Consider the following 21,757-nt stretch of genomic DNA (forward strand, 5'->3'; position numbering starts at 1 on the left):
TTCTAGTTCAGAAATTTGCCAAGTTGGTTTCTGTATATCAAAGCTGTATATCTTGACCAAAGAGTATTATAGCAAAGAGTTTATCATTAAAGAAAAGAAAAGTCACTTTTATAAATTACAACAAAATGATTCGTTTAATATTTCGCGCGTGTTAGTAAATACTACAAATGGGTGGAGCTAGTAAAGTTGCATAGCTACTTGATAGAAAAAAAAAACTTCTATACACTTTACTCTTTGCTCCGGTTCGTGGGTGTGGAATGGTGTGGAAGGAAATAGAATTAGCTCTCCGTCTCTATCTGTCATACTGTTTTTGACAGCTGTCAGCTGTTTACTATAAAATACAAAGAATTTTCATGGAATTTGTCTCGATAATATAAACACTTTATTTTATTAATAAAATCATAAAATACTATCATAGTTAAAAATGTGTTGCTTTATTACAGGCCAATATTATTTGTACTTTTTTTTAGCAAATTATAACTAGGTCCGACCTAAAAATTTTTTAGCTCTTTGTTTAATGGTTAATAAACATGTCATGCCAAGTGGAATTATTTGCCGATTGTGGTGATATTTCTAGTTTAGGGCGTGCGCTCTTCATACCAGAGAAGGAAGGTACTGTGGAACCAGAATAAAAAACATACAAGTACAAAGAGAATGTTAAAATAAAACATATGTTTAATTTTTAGACACCAGTTGGTTGTCTCAATGCACGGTTTCGCTGTCACCATGCGGGAACCTGCTGGGCGTCGGTTACCGCAACCGCCTCTGCTTGCTCACTTCTCAGTGGATCCGCTCGACGGATCGGAACACCTACCTGATATCGTGGAGTGGCACAATGCCTGCAAATATAACGTCGATGTTGGCTCTCTCTATTTGTCCGTCGCACCATTCGTCCCAGGTAATTATTTATGGCTGTTTTAAAATTAAAAGAAGCATAGTCTACTGTGGACTAGATATTTTAATGTTTATCTACTTCCTATTTCTGTTTATATTGTTCCTGTCTGTTCAATTCTATTGGTCTGCGTTTATCAGTGCCCATTAACTATAATGCCATTAAAGCTGGTTGATAATGACACTATTATCCACAGCAATACAAAAAAATAAATGACAACAGTTCAAAAACATGACATGATAAGCCCAATCAAACCTTAAAAATATGAAGAGTAAAAAAAATGTTTTTCCAGAATGGACCCGACTGGTTTTGCATCATTATAGGCTTCAATAATGGTAGCGTCGGTTTCTACACCAACACCGGACACCAGTTGTCCCTGGAGAAGCTGGACGAGACCCCAGTCTTGAAGATATCTTGCCACACCGGCTCATATGGGACACTGCCTGATGACATACATGTGCTGTTCTCAACCTGTGTGTGTATCTTGACTGGGGCGAGTTTGTTTCAGCTCCTGAGAAATGCCAAAGCACAACTTGCTAAAGGTAAGCATGTTAATTATGCAACTATACTACCACAATTCAATTAACCTGAAACCTTATCTGTTAGCAATAAATTTTACAAATAGTCAGATGTTGCATACATTTAATCCTCAATATGTAAACCTAGTACTCATATCCTGCTTACTGTTAAGAGCAGAAGGTAATTATCAGCTAGGGTGAGAAAATAATGTAATGTACATTACCATGTCAATCTTTTAGATAACAGAATTTTCAGGATTCAGTACAGGATTATGGTTTCACTGGGAAAGTGTTTTTTTTTTTTCAATGCAAGTTTATTGGTGTGGCCAACATTGCTAATTTTCATCGTAAATGTAATAAGCTACCTTTAATAAAACTGACTGATTTTTTCCTAAAATAACCTTAGTTTATGGTAACCTTAGTCTATGGTATATAACCTGAAGGTTATCCCGAGGTCTACAGCTCACATAGTAACTAGTTATTATTTTATGCTTGTAGATACCATAAACTAAGGTTATGAAAAGCTTAATAAAAGTATAAATAAAAAATACTTTCTTGAGTCAATATTAGAGCAGTCTTAAGTGCGCTTAACCCTACTGGCACTTAAGTTCTTTATGCCAATTTCCACCATTTTGAAAATTTCAAAAAACGAAACGTCAGAAAAATTCTAACTTACTACTGAATCTGCTCACAAAATTTCACGAGAATCAGTTGAGAAATGCGACCTGTAGAGGAGAACATCCGGACATACAAAAGCATTTTTGCCATAGCTGGAATGGAGACCCTCACTAACGCGTCAGGGATAAAATCACATATCTATTTTATAAATAAATGAGCGAAAAGCTTAAAGGTTGAAATTAAAAATTGCTGAGTGATATAACAATAATAATCCTCCTTCACCTCACTCCATGTCTAAAAGCATTAACTGTCCCCAGCCTAATTAACCCTGTTTTCCAATATTTAGTTCAAGCTGGCATTCAGGAAACTTATTCAGTTGACAACAGAGGCCTGGGCGTGAGGAAGTGGAGCTTCAGCGAGCAGGAGCAGATCAATGATGCAGCGGTGGTGGGGTTGGAGCTGAAGAACTCATATGACCATCTCCTGGCGGCTTCTACCTACGGGGGATATGATACATGGTAATTAATAATTTATATCCTTGGCCAAAAGACTTAGTTACATGGTTGGTTTGTTTACATTCTGCTGTATCAAATATTCGGTATTATGTTCTGATTAGTAAAAAGTAAAATACATTTTTTATCGTCGCGAAAAGTATTTGGTCTGTCGCGCCAAAAAAATATATTTTCTACTTTTTCGTAATCGAGGAGTTAGTGGCCGAGCCCAATATCATTGGCGAAACGAAAGTCCACAGACCTCGCTGGTTCGGTCACCAACTCAGAATGGGAGAGGATCGGGCTGTCAAGAGGGCATTCTTGGGACGACCGACTGGTAGCCGTCCCAGGTGTCGCTGGGAAGACAGTGTGGCGGCGGATCTGCTTCAGCTTCGCGTCAGTAACTGTCAGGAAGTTGCGCAGGAGCGGGACAGGTGGCACGCTCTCGTTTCGGAGGCCAAGATTCTTTTTGGATCACTAAGCCAAATTAGTTAGTTACTTTTTCGTAAACAGAACATGATACCGAAACACCCAGGATCCTTGACCAAACACCCTTGTTCATCACACAAAATAAATGCCCCAAAAGGATTTGATCCTGGGACCATCGGGTCCATAGGCAGGGTCACTATCCACTAGGCCAGACAGAGTGTCTGGCCTGGCAGGAGGTCTCGAGGATGTAAAGAAGATTCCCTTAACTCTTGTAAAACGCACACGGACTTTTTGATGTGAATCATAAATTATCTATTTTGTATCCAGGTACCGCTCCATCCCGCCGATGAACACGCTGATCCTCGGCGCAGGCGCGCGACCGTTCCTCGGGTTCCACTACGCGTTGGAAGGGGGCACCGCGCCGCCGCTTCATGACGTAGCGCGTGCGGTAGCGCATAAGATTAAGTCCGCGTTGCCGTGAGTATACTGAACCTTGCTGCTAATAAGTTTAGGTTGAATTTAAAAAGATTCTACTACCCGTTGAAAGGAGGCACTGCACTGCCGCGTCGTAAAATCTGCGTTGTCATGAGTTTAAGCTGAGCCTTGCTGCAAATGGTTTAAGGTTGTATTTAAAAAGATTCTACTACTTGTTGGAAAAAGGTACCGCGCCGCCGCTTCAAGACGTAGCGCGCGCGGTTGCTCATAAGATAATGTCTGCGTTGCCGTGCGTTGAAGCTGAACGTGGCTGGTAATAGTTTAAGATTGAATAAGATTATATTACGCGTTGGAGGGTGCACTGCGCTGCCGCTGTAAGATGTGCCACGCAAGGTCGCCCTTAAGATAAAATAATATTTAAAATCAGAAACCTGAAATTTGAACTCACGAAAGTAAGCACCTGAAATTTTGCAAGGCCATTCCACGAGCTAAACTGAAGAAGAAATGTGCGTAGTGTTCAAAATTTCTTCAACGTTCAAGGGATGATTATTTTACTGAGATTTTTCACATCCAGTCTTCATAAAATTCACGTTTGTAGGGGACAACGGTAGGTCATTGCGTGGAAAACTCCTGCAGCGTCATTTGCATCGGGGCACGTTTACCTCATTGGATATGTTTGGTAGAGGCTGGCTGGGCGGCGGCGGCGGCGAGGCGGCGCCGGCGGAGCGCGGGGCGCGCGCGGAGGCGCTGTCGCTGCGCGCCGGCCTCCGGGACCCCGCGCGAGCCGGGACTGCCGTCGCGGTAAGCGGCCTTTTATCCCCGACTATATTTTTTACAGTACATATGGGGCTACTTTATAGCACTAGTGCGAGAAGTAGCATATTATGTTACTGTGTCGAACATTTAAAGGGCCATATGTACTGTAAAACGTTGTACGATACATGTGCGAATAGGTAATTCGCAACTCGTGTCGATTTAAAACACTCCCTTCGGTCGTGTTTTAATTTATCGCCACTCGTTTCGAATTTCCTATTTTTCGCACTTGTATCGTAATGTACTATTTTATACAAAATAGTAGTTATGTGACTGCTACTTAGTGACAGGCATTAAAATACGAGTGTGCGTGTAAGAAATGAACGAAGCGAGTTTCTTAAAAGGACCACACGAGTGTTTTAATGCCTAATTATGTACAGTTACATACACTATTTTATACATTGCTTGCTGATTTGCCTAAGTAAGGTACGAGGTTGAAAAGCTTGATTATATCACTATTGTATACAATACTTTTTCTACGAGTCATTATTAAAAATAAATAAGTATCTCAGTAGATAAAAATGTACAAAAGACATAAACGCGTAGCTCCCGGCCCCTTGTAATATTTTCCGTGGGAGCACGGCGGCACGTGATTGGTATTTTTTTTAATAGTTGACTACAGCGTATCGAAATTAATCATATAGTTAAGAGCCCATTCATGAAAAGTACTCAATTATAGTTTGGTATACAAAATTTTAATTCAACCATTACAGTCGACAAGTAGAAAAAACACATTACGATTGAATGATGGGGCAGAAAGCGAGTCACGGGGCGGGGCAGTGCATGTAACAGAATCGAGGAATCCTATCTACTTATTGGGTCCGTTTTGATTTTCAAATCAGGCGTTACTTCGCGGAATCCATAGATTAAGATTTATTTATTTCATAATACAAATTACATTATAAATTGCAGGCATGTCAATCTACAAGAATTCATATTATGATCGTCAAAACAGATATACAAACCATAATCAATAAAATATCAATTCAAAAATTTTTATAGTTACAGCAGGATACTAGGGTTTTAAAATAATGTCAAGAATAGTCAAGACATGTTAAGTCATATGTTTAATATTTAATTGGGCACAAACGGTACAATAATTCATACAAATAGTAATATTAATTAATAAATAAACCAATGAAGTTGCCACTATCTACTAGCGTATATCCAAAAAAAACAGAATGGAATAATAACTACAGAACAAGAATTTGTCGGCATTTAAAATAAAAATGAAAAAAAAGTTAAAATTGGTACTCTAAACATTATTCAAAGCACTCAGAACTTCATACTTAAACTTAACTAATGGAATATTAAACATATCAGTGTGTGAGAATATTATATTAATAAACACAACAATATTACAATGATTTAGATTTATTTATTTTCATAACGATAAATTACAGTATAAATTATTCTTATGTTAATCTATATGAATTTACATTATGATCGTCAATGATTTGCCATGCAAACATATAATTATAAAACGTCAATAATAATTATCATAAACAAAAAAAAAAAACAAATTCGAAATTACCGTCAAATTAAAAACTACAAAACAAAGGAAACAGGAAACTAAAAAGAAATAATGGAATACATGTCAAACTAAATATTTAGTAATCACATAATGATCGTCATTAAAACTAAGAGCAGTAATAATAGGGTTGTTTCCAATTTTTTGAAACGCTCGTATTACGTTCTATATTAACTAAAAGTTGCCCTAAAATTCAGCTTTTATACTAAAAACGGCTTTAAATATGTTAAATTAACAAAATATATTTTGACAGATGCTTTCGCGCCCAATACGCTCTTTGAAAATTGTGTGACGTCACTGTTTACGGTTTGACACATAACTACATACGCACGTAGAAGATACGAACTGTCAACTGACATTTGTCATTTGTTGTCTATCGCCTAACTGTCAACAGTGTCAATCCGAGAGTTGTGACGTCATCAGAATGTTCAATGACGTTTCAAGTTTGGTCACGTGACGTGTGCCAAAAGATATTTTAAATTCAATATTTACAAAAATATGGTTATTACAGGTCCCCTAAAAGTAGTTTAACATGTTCTTATAATCCAAAAGAATTTATTAGGATACAATTCTGCCCTAAGATTTGTAGATGGAAACAACCCTATTAGTGAAATTTACCTTTCCATATCAGGTATCGCCAGACCGGCGGCTAGCCGCAGTCTCGGACGGGCTGGGCCGCGTGAGCGTGCTGGACGTGGCGCGCGGCCACCTCGTGCGCCTGTTCAAGGGCCACCGGGACGCGCAGTGCGCCTTCCTGCAGGTAACGCCAGGGGGGGCAGGTGTCGGAGCGGCTTTCTCGGGTACGCCAGCAATTAAGGTTTTAGAGAGGGTAGTGTGGTGTTTCGGATACGATCGGTGTTCAATCGGCGACTATAGTGTACAGCGTGTTTTTGAAGTGAAAACTTCTTTAGATTCTGCCGGCACTCCCGGAGTACAACCCGTTGTTATTTTTCGTTAATTTCAAGGGTGCATTCCTAAGCTTAAATTAAGTAACTCAAAGACACCGGTATTCTAATCAACTTCATTTCTAGATAATCTATAATTATTTTTATCTGATAAGGCCCTTACGAGCGTGTACACTTGTCCACGCCGTCCAGGACCTGTTTACATATTGATTAGTATTTAGTACGAGTTTATTTATACATTTGCTACTAAACGTACTACGTACTATCTCGGACGATCGATGTTCGAAATGACATTGATATTGTCACAGTCTTCAATTATTTGGTTGGATTAAATGTAATGCCCGTGTTATAACAACGCTATATGCAACATTAAAACACTTTTTACAAAAAAAAAATATATATATAAAATAAAAAAATACATTTTTTTGAAAATTAACTATGCCATTTAGTTTCCTAAACGTATTTACCCATTCCCCATTAACGGAATTTAAAAAAATACACGGTTTATATGTATAAACTGGAATATCATTTCTTATGCAAACTCCGAAAGTCCGAAGCTTCTATTATCTTAATTTCTCGGAAAATATTCTAGGTTACTAAATTAAGCGTTAACAATGTCTTTTTTATTTTAGGTTTTCGAACAAGACAGTAAAAAACCCCAGCTCTCAGTCATCAAAGAAGTTCGTCGAGCAACATTCCTGATCATTTACAACCCCAAGAAGGGCTTGATCGACATCCGACTCATGCAGAGAGGCAACCGAGTTGCTGTTTTCACCGCCACCAAAAACGGACAGCTACTCTACAATACTTGTGGGCTTGTAGGCGCTGAGAAAAGTTACACTCACAAAAAACTCAACCTGCCAGACTTCCAATGTGTCCTTATAAACCCAGATGGTAAACTGAAGAAGTTCACAATACCTTTCTTTTACGCTCTAGAAGGAGAACACTCCGACCGCTCGAAAGACCTACATATACTACGCGACATGCGCGATTTCGTCAAGAAAAATCTAACCACAGTAGAAAATTACGAAAATGATATTATCGAGAAAGCGGAGAAACTAAAAACGGTAGAACTGCAGAAACACTGCTTGGAAATGCTCGTTAGAAATTATGAAATACCGCCGAAAATTGTTATCGCTTGCTTAACTTTGTTTTGGGAGAATATTGAGAAGTTAGAGAAATTAACGGGACAGGAAGAAAAAATAAAGCGGTTTTTCGCTAACCTCGCTTTACTGACGCTGTTCTACAGGAATATAAACAATGAAAACACAGATGACATGACGGAATTAACGATCAAAATTTATTCTTATTTAAACATTGATTGCATGGAGGACCTTAGTGTAGATGAGAAACAAGGGAACGAAGGCCCAGATTTTCACCTATTAGAAGATGACAATTGCATTTTGGAAAGATTGCTAATTCTTTCTCAAGAAAATGGGTACAAAGAACACCACCCCAGAGTGAAATTTGCGGAAAGCAGAAGTCACAAGTACAAAGAGCTCGTATCTTGTTTCCTCGTGGAAGAAAGCTCTGGGTGTCTCTCTTTGAAACCGGAATTGCCGCAGGAAAAGATCAATACATTAGCGGCCGATGTTTTCAAATCTATATTTGGAATCAAAGATATCGCGAAATTGAGCGACTTTCTAAAAAAAAGCGTTATCGATCCGAAAGAAATAGTTAAACTTGTTATAATGCATTTAATGAACATGCCACTAGAAGAAATAAGTTTAGATTTGATAGAAAAACTTATAACTGTTTTGTATTACGCGAGCAAGGCAACCGAAGAGGCGACGAAAATTTCATACAACGAAATATCCCCTTGGTGGCAAAGCATTCGAGATCTGCTCGTAGACATGCCCTGCCCATTAAGGAGTATGATCGTGGCCATGGCCTGCAAATCTGTGGGCAAAATATACGAAATCAAGTGTTCAGAAGGCGAGGAGGAGGCTTGGGAATCACTCACTACAGAGAACGCGAAATGGGGCATTTTGATCGGAAAACTCGAAGACATATCACTGCTGACCATCATTCTCATGTTCAAAGACACGTTCGACGGGAACTGCCTTCCTAAGCTACAGTTTGGCGATATAAGCATAAATCTGAAGTATATTTATAGCAGAGGAAAGGGGTCGGTTACGGAGTTGATAGCTAAATGGTTGTGCAGTATGGGGGTCGTTCCAGAGGCGGTAGTAGCCAATGAGTTGATGGAAAACCGAGCAAGTTCGTACGAGGATGAATCTGACGATGATAGCGCCTCCTATCCCTTCATAGAGAACAACCGAGTGCACGTCGATAATAACCCAAAAATTTTCAAATGGCTCTCGCTCCTACGCCAGCAGTTCCCGCTCAGTACTTCGGCTGATTATATCCTCTCGAACATGTGCTGGGAATATGCTATGGCGTGGCAGAAAGACATGCAACAGACGGACAAACTTAACGTCGTTATCGACTTCTTGAGGAACATATCAGATACACATTTACGGCTAGGTCTCTTCGCCATCATATGGTCCACATACATAAGACATATCTTCGAAGCGTCATGTAAATTGGTCAACAAAGTTGGTAAAATGCCGAAGGAACCTCTGTGCTTACAAGACGTTGGATTCGGGAATACGGTGATGGTGAAATTCCTCGAAGCCACTACCAGATATTTGGACGAGTTTCTGAAGTGTTCGAAATTGCCTATTGACCAAGAGAAGCGCGAGATACAATTTGAGAAGATTTGGGATGAAAGCACGCCGTCTTTAATGGAAGTCGCACAAGATACGAAACGGGTTAACGGTGACATTTTAAGTTTAAACTATCAGATATCTTGCACAATTTACTATCAGTGTCATTTCAATGTAAAGTCGTCGAAACCTTTAGATACGTTGTACGATATTGATTACCAGTACATATTCGAGGCGCTCACAGGTAGCGTTGTGAGCAGAGACATCAGTATGAGGGGTTCAGAGAAGTTGCAGAACCCGCGGATGAAGTTCGTGACGAAGCTGGTCCGGGCGGCTGTAGAGACCGTTACAGCCAGTGATGATAGAGGAGGGTACAATAGTGCCGAGTGCGAGGAGTGGATGGAAAGGGTGGCGGTGCTGGCAGAATTATGGAACATTGATAACGACTTTTTGAAGCGACAACAGGTTAGTTTTATATTTAGTTAAAAACTCCGTTTCCTGTGAGAATGAGGTTAAAAAACTACAGATTTTAATGGTTCCAACTATTTTGTAACCAAATAAAAATGTTTTATATCTAAAGAAATGCTTTTTTAATGATTGTTGCTTTGCGCGTTTTCCCTCATTGACATTAGTCATGAGACTCGAAGTCAGTATTGACAACGTTCATTTTTACAGGTGGTCGGACTGTACCACTTAGGCTACGACACACTGGCGGCGGAGACGGTGACGCGGCTGCGGTCGCCGGAGCCGGCGCTGGCGCCGCTGCTGGCCATCAGCATCCAGCGCCTCAAGCGCTCCCTCGAGCACTCGCGCGACCAGCCCGAGTGGATCGTGTGCGTGCCGCCGCATCTGTACAAGCGGCTGCAGACCACGGTACGTATACATCTGGACTACGCTGAGAGGGCGGTGACGCGGCTGCGGTCGCCGGAGCCGGCGCTGGCGCCGCTGCTGGCCATCAGCATCCAGCGCCTCAAGCGCTCCCTCGAGCACTCGCGCGACCAGCCCGAGTGGATCGTGTGCGTGCCGCCGCATCTGTACAAGCGGCTGCAGACCACGGTACGTATACATCTGGACTACGCTGAGAGGGCGGTGACGCGGCTGCGGTCGCCGGAGCCGGCGCTGGCGCCGCTGCTGGCCATCAGCATCCAGCGCCTCAAGCGCTCCCTCGAGCACTCGCGCGACCAGCCCGAGTGGATCGTGTGCGTGCCGCCGCATCTGTACAAGCGGCTGCAGACCACGGTACGTATACATCTGGACTACGCTGAGAGGGCGGTGACGCGGCTGCGGTCGCCGGAGCCGGCGCTGGCGCCGCTGCTGGCCATCAGCATCCAGCGCCTCAAGCGCTCCCTCGAGCACTCGCGCGACCAGCCCGAGTGGATCGTGTGCGTGCCGCCGCATCTGTACAAGCGGCTGCAGACCACGGTACGTATACATCTGGACTACGCTGAGAGGGCGGTGACGCGGCTGCGGTCGCCGGAGCCGGCGCTGGCGCCGCTGCTGGCCATCAGCATCCAGCGCCTCAAGCGCTCCCTCGAGCACTCGCGCGACCAGCCCGAGTGGATCGTGTGCGTGCCGCCGCATCTGTACAAGCGGCTGCAGACCACGGTACGTATACATCTGGACTACGCTGAGAGGGCGGTGACGCGGCTGCGGTCGCCGGAGCCGGCGCTGGCGCCGCTGCTGGCCATCAGCATCCAGCGCCTCAAGCGCTCCCTCGAGCACTCGCGCGACCAGCCCGAGTGGATCGTGTGCGTGCCGCCGCATCTGTACAAGCGGCTGCAGACCACGGTACGTATACATCTGGACTACGCTGAGAGGGCGGTGACGCGGCTGCGGTCGCCGGAGCCGGCGCTGGCGCCGCTGCTGGCCATCAGCATCCAGCGCCTCAAGCGCTCCCTCGAGCACTCGCGCGACCAGCCCGAGTGGATCGTGTGCGTGCCGCCGCATCTGTACAAGCGGCTGCAGACCACGGTACGTATACATCTGGACTACGCTGAGAGGGCGGTGACGCGGCTGCGGTCGCCGGAGCCGGCGCTGGCGCCGCTGCTGGCCATCAGCATCCAGCGCCTCAAGCGCTCCCTCGAGCACTCGCGCGACCAGCCCGAGTGGATCGTGTGCGTGCCGCCGCATCTGTACAAGCGGCTGCAGACCACGGTACGTATACATCTGGACTACGCTGAGAGGGCGGTGACGCGGCTGCGGTCGCCGGAGCCGGCGCTGGCGCCGCTGCTGGCCATCAGCATCCAGCGCCTCAAGCGCTCCCTCGAGCACTCGCGCGACCAGCCCGAGTGGATCGTGTGCGTGCCGCCGCATCTGTACAAGCGGCTGCAGACCACGGTACGTATACATCTGGACTACGCTGAGAGGGCGGTGACGCGGCTGCGGTCGCCGGAGCCGGCGCTGGCGCCGCTGCTGGCCATCAGCATCCAGCGCCTCAAGCGCTCCCTCGAGCACTCGCGCGACCAGCCCGAGTGGATCGTGTGCGTGCCGCCGCATCTGTACAAGCGGCTGCAGACCACGGTACGTATACATCTGGACTACGCTGAGAGGGCGGTGACGCGGCTGCGGTCGCCGGAGCCGGCGCTGGCGCCGCTGCTGGCCATCAGCATCCAGCGCCTCAAGCGCTCCCTCGAGCACTCGCGCGACCAGCCCGAGTGGATCGTGTGCGTGCCGCCGCATCTGTACAAGCGGCTGCAGACCACGGTACGTATACATCTGGACTACGCTGAGAGGGCGGTGACGCGGCTGCGGTCGCCGGAGCCGGCGCTGGCGCCGCTGCTGGCCATCAGCATCCAGCGCCTCAAGCGCTCCCTCGAGCACTCGCGCGACCAGCCCGAGTGGATCGTGTGCGTGCCGCCGCATCTGTACAAGCGGCTGCAGACCACGGTACGTATACATCTGGACTACGCTGAGAGGGCGGTGACGCGGCTGCGGTCGCCGGAGCCGGCGCTGGCGCCGCTGCTGGCCATCAGCATCCAGCGCCTCAAGCGCTCCCTCGAGCACTCGCGCGACCAGCCCGAGTGGATCGTGTGCGTGCCGCCGCATCTGTACAAGCGGCTGCAGACCACGGTACGTATACATCTGGACTACGCTGAGAGGGCGGTGACGCGGCTGCGGTCGCCGGAGCCGGCGCTGGCGCCGCTGCTGGCCATCAGCATCCAGCGCCTCAAGCGCTCCCTCGAGCACTCGCGCGACCAGCCCGAGTGGATCGTGTGCGTGCCGCCGCATCTGTACAAGCGGCTGCAGACCACGGTACGTATACATCTGGACTACGCTGAGAGGGCGGTGACGCGGCTGCGGTCGCCGGAGCCGGCGCTGGCGCCGCTGCTGGCCATCAGCATCCAGCGCCTCAAGCGCTCCCTCGAGCACTCGCGCGACCAGCCCGAGTGGATCGTGTGCGTGCCGCCGCATCTGTACAAGCGGCTGCAGACCACGGTACGTATACATCTGGACTACGCTGAGAGGGCGGTGACGCGGCTGCGGTCGCCGGAGCCGGCGCTGGCGCCGCTGCTGGCCATCAGCATCCAGCGCCTCAAGCGCTCCCTCGAGCACTCGCGCGACCAGCCCGAGTGGATCGTGTGCGTGCCGCCGCATCTGTACAAGCGGCTGCAGACCACGGTACGTATACATCTGGACTACGCTGAGAGGGCGGTGACGCGGCTGCGGTCGCCGGAGCCGGCGCTGGCGCCGCTGCTGGCCATCAGCATCCAGCGCCTCAAGCGCTCCCTCGAGCACTCGCGCGACCAGCCCGAGTGGATCGTGTGCGTGCCGCCGCATCTGTACAAGCGGCTGCAGACCACGGTACGTATACATCTGGACTACGCTGAGAGGGCGGTGACGCGGCTGCGGTCGCCGGAGCCGGCGCTGGCGCCGCTGCTGGCCATCAGCATCCAGCGCCTCAAGCGCTCCCTCGAGCACTCGCGCGACCAGCCCGAGTGGATCGTGTGCGTGCCGCCGCATCTGTACAAGCGGCTGCAGACCACGGTACGTATACATCTGGACTACGCTGAGAGGGCGGTGACGCGGCTGCGGTCGCCGGAGCCGGCGCTGGCGCCGCTGCTGGCCATCAGCATCCAGCGCCTCAAGCGCTCCCTCGAGCACTCGCGCGACCAGCCCGAGTGGATCGTGTGCGTGCCGCCGCATCTGTACAAGCGGCTGCAGACCACGGTACGTATACATCTGGACTACGCTGAGAGGGCGGTGACGCGGCTGCGGTCGCCGGAGCCGGCGCTGGCGCCGCTGCTGGCCATCAGCATCCAGCGCCTCAAGCGCTCCCTCGAGCACTCGCGCGACCAGCCCGAGTGGATCGTGTGCGTGCCGCCGCATCTGTACAAGCGGCTGCAGACCACGGTACGTATACATCTGGACTACGCTGAGAGGGCGGTGACGCGGCTGCGGTCGCCGGAGCCGGCGCTGGCGCCGCTGCTGGCCATCAGCATCCAGCGCCTCAAGCGCTCCCTCGAGCACTCGCGCGACCAGCCCGAGTGGATCGTGTGCGTGCCGCCGCATCTGTACAAGCGGCTGCAGACCACGGTACGTATACATCTGGACTACGCTGAGAGGGCGGTGACGCGGCTGCGGTCGCCGGAGCCGGCGCTGGCGCCGCTGCTGGCCATCAGCATCCAGCGCCTCAAGCGCTCCCTCGAGCACTCGCGCGACCAGCCCGAGTGGATCGTGTGCGTGCCGCCGCATCTGTACAAGCGGCTGCAGACCACGGTACGTATACATCTGGACTACGCTGAGAGGGCGGTGACGCGGCTGCGGTCGCCGGAGCCGGCGCTGGCGCCGCTGCTGGCCATCAGCATCCAGCGCCTCAAGCGCTCCCTCGAGCACTCGCGCGACCAGCCCGAGTGGATCGTGTGCGTGCCGCCGCATCTGTACAAGCGGCTGCAGACCACGGTACGTATACATCTGGACTACGCTGAGAGGGCGGTGACGCGGCTGCGGTCGCCGGAGCCGGCGCTGGCGCCGCTGCTGGCCATCAGCATCCAGCGCCTCAAGCGCTCCCTCGAGCACTCGCGCGACCAGCCCGAGTGGATCGTGTGCGTGCCGCCGCATCTGTACAAGCGGCTGCAGACCACGGTACGTATACATCTGGACTACGCTGAGAGGGCGGTGACGCGGCTGCGGTCGCCGGAGCCGGCGCTGGCGCCGCTGCTGGCCATCAGCATCCAGCGCCTCAAGCGCTCCCTCGAGCACTCGCGCGACCAGCCCGAGTGGATCGTGTGCGTGCCGCCGCATCTGTACAAGCGGCTGCAGACCACGGTACGTATACATCTGGACTACGCTGAGAGGGCGGTGACGCGGCTGCGGTCGCCGGAGCCGGCGCTGGCGCCGCTGCTGGCCATCAGCATCCAGCGCCTCAAGCGCTCCCTCGAGCACTCGCGCGACCAGCCCGAGTGGATCGTGTGCGTGCCGCCGCATCTGTACAAGCGGCTGCAGACCACGGTACGTATACATCTGGACTACGCTGAGAGGGCGGTGACGCGGCTGCGGTCGCCGGAGCCGGCGCTGGCGCCGCTGCTGGCCATCAGCATCCAGCGCCTCAAGCGCTCCCTCGAGCACTCGCGCGACCAGCCCGAGTGGATCGTGTGCGTGCCGCCGCATCTGTACAAGCGGCTGCAGACCACGGTACGTATACATCTGGACTACGCTGAGAGGGCGGTGACGCGGCTGCGGTCGCCGGAGCCGGCGCTGGCGCCGCTGCTGGCCATCAGCATCCAGCGCCTCAAGCGCTCCCTCGAGCACTCGCGCGACCAGCCCGAGTGGATCGTGTGCGTGCCGCCGCATCTGTACAAGCGGCTGCAGACCACGGTACGTATACATCTGGACTACGCTGAGAGGGCGGTGACGCGGCTGCGGTCGCCGGAGCCGGCGCTGGCGCCGCTGCTGGCCATCAGCATCCAGCGCCTCAAGCGCTCCCTCGAGCACTCGCGCGACCAGCCCGAGTGGATCGTGTGCGTGCCGCCGCATCTGTACAAGCGGCTGCAGACCACGGTACGTATACATCTGGACTACGCTGAGAGGGCGGTGACGCGGCTGCGGTCGCCGGAGCCGGCGCTGGCGCCGCTGCTGGCCATCAGCATCCAGCGCCTCAAGCGCTCCCTCGAGCACTCGCGCGACCAGCCCGAGTGGATCGTGTGCGTGCCGCCGCATCTGTACAAGCGGCTGCAGACCACGGTACGTATACATCTGGACTACGCTGAGAGGGCGGTGACGCGGCTGCGGTCGCCGGAGCCGGCGCTGGCGCCGCTGCTGGCCATCAGCATCCAGCGCCTCAAGCGCTCCCTCGAGCACTCGCGCGACCAGCCCGAGTGGATCGTGTGCGTGCCGCCGCATCTGTACAAGCGGCTGCAGACCACGGTACGTATACATCTGGACTACGCTGAGAGGGCGGTGACGCGGCTGCGGTCGCCGGAGCCGGCGCTGGCGCCGCTGCTGGCCATCAGCATCCAGCGCCTCAAGCGCTCCCTCGAGCACTCGCGCGACCAGCCCGAGTGGATCGTGTGCGTGCCGCCGCATCTGTACAAGCGGCTGCAGACCACGGTACGTATACATCTGGACTACGCTGAGAGGGCGGTGACGCGGCTGCGGTCGCCGGAGCCGGCGCTGGCGCCGCTGCTGGCCATCAGCATCCAGCGCCTCAAGCGCTCCCTCGAGCACTCGCGCGACCAGCCCGAGTGGATCGTGTGCGTGCCGCCGCATCTGTACAAGCGGCTGCAGACCACGGTACGTATACATCTGGACTACGCTGAGAGGGCGGTGACGCGGCTGCGGTCGCCGGAGCCGGCGCTGGCGCCGCTGCTGGCCATCAGCATCCAGCGCCTCAAGCGCTCCCTCGAGCACTCGCGCGACCAGCCCGAGTGGATCGTGTGCGTGCCGCCGCATCTGTACAAGCGGCTGCAGACCACGGTACGTATACATCTGGACTACGCTGAGAGGGCGGTGACGCGGCTGCGGTCGCCGGAGCCGGCGCTGGCGCCGCTGCTGGCCATCAGCATCCAGCGCCTCAAGCGCTCCCTCGAGCACTCGCGCGACCAGCCCGAGTGGATCGTGTGCGTGCCGCCGCATCTGTACAAGCGGCTGCAGACCACGGTACGTATACATCTGGACTACGCTGAGAGGGCGGTGACGCGGCTGCGGTCGCCGGAGCCGGCGCTGGCGCCGCTGCTGGCCATCAGCATCCAGCGCCTCAAGCGCTCCCTCGAGCACTCGCGCGACCAGCCCGAGTGGATCGTGTGCGTGCCGCCGCATCTGTACAAGCGGCTGCAGACCACGGTACGTATACATCTGGACTACGCTGAGAGGGCGGTGACGCGGCTGCGGTCGCCGGAGCCGGCGCTGGCGCCGCTGCTGGCCATCAGCATCCAGCGCCTCAAGCGCTCCCTCGAGCACTCGCGCGACCAGCCCGAGTGGATCGTGTGCGTGCCGCCGCATCTGTACAAGCGGCTGCAGACCACGGTACGTATACATCTGGACTACGCTGAGAGGGCGGTGACGCGGCTGCGGTCGCCGGAGCCGGCGCTGGCGCCGCTGCTGGCCATCAGCATCCAGCGCCTCAAGCGCTCCCTCGAGCACTCGCGCGACCAGCCCGAGTGGATCGTGTGCGTGCCGCCGCATCTGTACAAGCGGCTGCAGACCACGGTACGTATACATCTGGACTACGCTGAGAGGGCGGTGACGCGGCTGCGGTCGCCGGAGCCGGCGCTGGCGCCGCTGCTGGCCATCAGCATCCAGCGCCTCAAGCGCTCCCTCGAGCACTCGCGCGACCAGCCCGAGTGGATCGTGTGCGTGCCGCCGCATCTGTACAAGCGGCTGCAGACCACGGTACGTATACATCTGGACTACGCTGAGAGGGCGGTGACGCGGCTGCGGTCGCCGGAGCCGGCGCTGGCGCCGCTGCTGGCCATCAGCATCCAGCGCCTCAAGCGCTCCCTCGAGCACTCGCGCGACCAGCCCGAGTGGATCGTGTGCGTGCCGCCGCATCTGTACAAGCGGCTGCAGACCACGGTACGTATACATCTGGACTACGCTGAGAGGGCGGTGACGCGGCTGCGGTCGCCGGAGCCGGCGCTGGCGCCGCTGCTGGCCATCAGCATCCAGCGCCTCAAGCGCTCCCTCGAGCACTCGCGCGACCAGCCCGAGTGGATCGTGTGCGTGCCGCCGCATCTGTACAAGCGGCTGCAGACCACGGTACGTATACATCTGGACTACGCTGAGAGGGCGGTGACGCGGCTGCGGTCGCCGGAGCCGGCGCTGGCGCCGCTGCTGGCCATCAGCATCCAGCGCCTCAAGCGCTCCCTCGAGCACTCGCGCGACCAGCCCGAGTGGATCGTGTGCGTGCCGCCGCATCTGTACAAGCGGCTGCAGACCACGGTACGTATACATCTGGACTACGCTGAGAGGGCGGTGACGCGGCTGCGGTCGCCGGAGCCGGCGCTGGCGCCGCTGCTGGCCATCAGCATCCAGCGCCTCAAGCGCTCCCTCGAGCACTCGCGCGACCAGCCCGAGTGGATCGTGTGCGTGCCGCCGCATCTGTACAAGCGGCTGCAGACCACGGTACGTATACATCTGGACTACGCTGAGAGGGCGGTGACGCGGCTGCGGTCGCCGGAGCCGGCGCTGGCGCCGCTGCTGGCCATCAGCATCCAGCGCCTCAAGCGCTCCCTCGAGCACTCGCGCGACCAGCCCGAGTGGATCGTGTGCGTGCCGCCGCATCTGTACAAGCGGCTGCAGACCACGGTACGTATACATCTGGACTACGCTGAGAGGGCGGTGACGCGGCTGCGGTCGCCGGAGCCGGCGCTGGCGCCGCTGCTGGCCATCAGCATCCAGCGCCTCAAGCGCTCCCTCGAGCACTCGCGCGACCAGCCCGAGTGGATCGTGTGCGTGCCGCCGCATCTGTACAAGCGGCTGCAGACCACGGTACGTATACATCTGGACTACGCTGAGAGGGCGGTGACGCGGCTGCGGTCGCCGGAGCCGGCGCTGGCGCCGCTGCTGGCCATCAGCATCCAGCGCCTCAAGCGCTCCCTCGAGCACTCGCGCGACCAGCCCGAGTGGATCGTGTGCGTGCCGCCGCATCTGTACAAGCGGCTGCAGACCACGGTACGTATACATCTGGACTACGCTGAGAGGGCGGTGACGCGGCTGCGGTCGCCGGAGCCGGCGCTGGCGCCGCTGCTGGCCATCAGCATCCAGCGCCTCAAGCGCTCCCTCGAGCACTCGCGCGACCAGCCCGAGTGGATCGTGTGCGTGCCGCCGCATCTGTACAAGCGGCTGCAGACCACGGTACGTATACATCTGGACTACGCTGAGAGGGCGGTGACGCGGCTGCGGTCGCCGGAGCCGGCGCTGGCGCCGCTGCTGGCCATCAGCATCCAGCGCCTCAAGCGCTCCCTCGAGCACTCGCGCGACCAGCCCGAGTGGATCGTGTGCGTGCCGCCGCATCTGTACAAGCGGCTGCAGACCACGGTACGTATACATCTGGACTACGCTGAGAGGGCGGTGACGCGGCTGCGGTCGCCGGAGCCGGCGCTGGCGCCGCTGCTGGCCATCAGCATCCAGCGCCTCAAGCGCTCCCTCGAGCACTCGCGCGACCAGCCCGAGTGGATCGTGTGCGTGCCGCCGCATCTGTACAAGCGGCTGCAGACCACGGTACGTATACATCTGGACTACGCTGAGAGGGCGGTGACGCGGCTGCGGTCGCCGGAGCCGGCGCTGGCGCCGCTGCTGGCCATCAGCATCCAGCGCCTCAAGCGCTCCCTCGAGCACTCGCGCGACCAGCCCGAGTGGATCGTGTGCGTGCCGCCGCATCTGTACAAGCGGCTGCAGACCACGGTACGTATACATCTGGACTACGCTGAGAGGGCGGTGACGCGGCTGCGGTCGCCGGAGCCGGCGCTGGCGCCGCTGCTGGCCATCAGCATCCAGCGCCTCAAGCGCTCCCTCGAGCACTCGCGCGACCAGCCCGAGTGGATCGTGTGCGTGCCGCCGCATCTGTACAAGCGGCTGCAGACCACGGTACGTATACATCTGGACTACGCTGAGAGGGCGGTGACGCGGCTGCGGTCGCCGGAGCCGGCGCTGGCGCCGCTGCTGGCCATCAGCATCCAGCGCCTCAAGCGCTCCCTCGAGCACTCGCGCGACCAGCCCGAGTGGATCGTGTGCGTGCCGCCGCATCTGTACAAGCGGCTGCAGACCACGGTACGTATACATCTGGACTACGCTGAGAGGGCGGTGACGCGGCTGCGGTCGCCGGAGCCGGCGCTGGCGCCGCTGCTGGCCATCAGCATCCAGCGCCTCAAGCGCTCCCTCGAGCACTCGCGCGACCAGCCCGAGTGGATCGTGTGCGTGCCGCCGCATCTGTACAAGCGGCTGCAGACCACGGTACGTATACATCTGGACTACGCTGAGAGGGCGGTGACGCGGCTGCGGTCGCCGGAGCCGGCGCTGGCGCCGCTGCTGGCCATCAGCATCCAGCGCCTCAAGCGCTCCCTCGAGCACTCGCGCGACCAGCCCGAGTGGATCGTGTGCGTGCCGCCGCATCTGTACAAGCGGCTGCAGACCACGGTACGTATACATCTGGACTACGCTGAGAGGGCGGTGACGCGGCTGCGGTCGCCGGAGCCGGCGCTGGCGCCGCTGCTGGCCATCAGCATCCAGCGCCTCAAGCGCTCCCTCGAGCACTCGCGCGACCAGCCCGAGTGGATCGTGTGCGTGCCGCCGCATCTGTACAAGCGGCTGCAGACCACGGTACGTATACATCTGGACTACGCTGAGAGGGCGGTGACGCGGCTGCGGTCGCCGGAGCCGGCGCTGGCGCCGCTGCTGGCCATCAGCATCCAGCGCCTCAAGCGCTCCCTCGAGCACTCGCGCGACCAGCCCGAGTGGATCGTGTGCGTGCCGCCGCATCTGTACAAGCGGCTGCAGACCACGGTACGTATACATCTGGACTACGCTGAGATGCATTCATTTTGGAGTGGAAGGGTGTGCGATTCGCTGCGCCATACATTGAGTGCAGGAAGTGATCGGGGATATGAGGGTAAACTGAGTAAGGGCCCTCTATAATTCCTCGGGGGGTTTATTCGCAGATACTTCAGCCCCTCTCCCAATGCTTTGGGACCAGTTTTCATTGTATACACTTTAAAGCACATCGCTTTAGGATTTAGACAAGATTGTCAATGACTTGTCCCTGTTTAGATGCTTGCCTAATAGCACACATAGTCCGAGGAAAAGACAAGTGGGGCAAAATAGCCAGCCTATATCCGCGAACAGGACACAGAAAACAATGCAGGCCTTATAAAGATGGGGTGACGACAAGAGAGGTGGCAGGTTTAACTTGGCGCAGAGTAGCCACAGACAGGCTAGAATGGAAAAGACTGGAGGAGGCCTTTGCCACTTGGCAACCAGATGAGCAACAATGGAAAAAGAATGAAATATACGAATATGTCGGCATCTGACTAAAAGGCTTATATAATATAATAATAGATGCTTGCCTACATGACACAGCTAAGCGTTAGAGCGAGATGAATTTACGTAGTTTAGAAGCTACCTATGCGTCTAAGCAAGTCAACAACACTTTTAGTTCTTCTACGATGTAATTGAATCCTAATATAACTCCTTTTGTTTTTAGGTTCTTGACTCTTCTATACCAGCGCATCCGTGCTTGGAAACTACAATCATTGTGCTGCAGACGATCCTGATGCAATTAGAGAAGAAGACCAAAGAAGGGACAACCGATTTGCAAAATATCAAACTGGCTCAATTGATAATTGAGAGTTGCCAAGTTTTAATTAGAAAGAAACTGTAATGAACTAAAACTGTTGTATATGAATTTATGTACTGTATGTTTGCTTGGCTTATAGTAAGTTACTTGTACACATTTTTTTTTTGTATTTAGGCTAAGGATCAATATAATATATTAACCGTTGATTATTTGCAGTCTTTCTTTCTTACATTTTACTGAACAGGGCAAGGGAAGAAAACTTGTGATGAAGATGATACGAGATGCCGGTTTTCGCGGAATTTACTCGCAGCATACTGCACACATAGATATAACTTCGGAAAGACGGGCCTTACGGGCACCAAGAATGGGGCCAGCCCACTAGTGAGTACACGAATTCGAGCCAATCGTGCAATCCAACGCGAGTAGTTGCGACCAATCGCACGCGTGAGGCGAACTCATCAACCAATCGCGTTGCGCCATTCTACTGGTACGTACCAAACGAGAATATTCGGTCGGAATTATATGAACCTATGTCTTTACTTTTGAAATTGTTGACTGCACATGCAGCAAGCGCATGCATTGTGTAACCTAGGGTGTAAAAAAAGTTTGCGCGTCGAATTACTGAGCATGTACCAATTAATGAGAGCCATCAGCATAAGTACTAAGTAGCCCGCGAGATCAGCACGACAAGAGCGAGCTCAAAAAGGACCTCTTAGTTCATAATATGG

At 53.4% G+C, this 21,757-nt stretch overlaps 1 protein-coding gene across 1 annotated transcript; it reads left to right on the forward strand.

The window, feature by feature from the left end:
- The first annotated feature begins 269 nt into the window (after window positions 1–269).
- On the forward strand, window positions 270–21,240 carry LOC133515423 (rab3 GTPase-activating protein non-catalytic subunit). Its single transcript, XM_061847965.1, has 10 exons — window positions 270–612; window positions 687–898; window positions 1,185–1,434; window positions 2,375–2,546; window positions 3,276–3,425; window positions 4,067–4,184; window positions 6,359–6,487; window positions 7,265–9,766; window positions 9,977–10,174; window positions 20,937–21,240. Exons 1-10 carry the CDS (start codon window positions 531–533, stop codon window positions 21,111–21,113), a joined length of 3,990 nt encoding a protein of 1,329 aa, XP_061703949.1. The 5' UTR covers window positions 270–530; the 3' UTR covers window positions 21,114–21,240.
- Window positions 21,241–21,757: the final 517 nt, after the last annotated feature.

The sequence above is a fragment of the Cydia pomonella genome, chromosome 2 (genome assembly GCF_033807575.1).
Source record: "Cydia pomonella isolate Wapato2018A chromosome 2, ilCydPomo1, whole genome shotgun sequence".
Classification (NCBI taxonomy): Eukaryota; Metazoa; Arthropoda; class Insecta; order Lepidoptera; family Tortricidae; genus Cydia; species Cydia pomonella.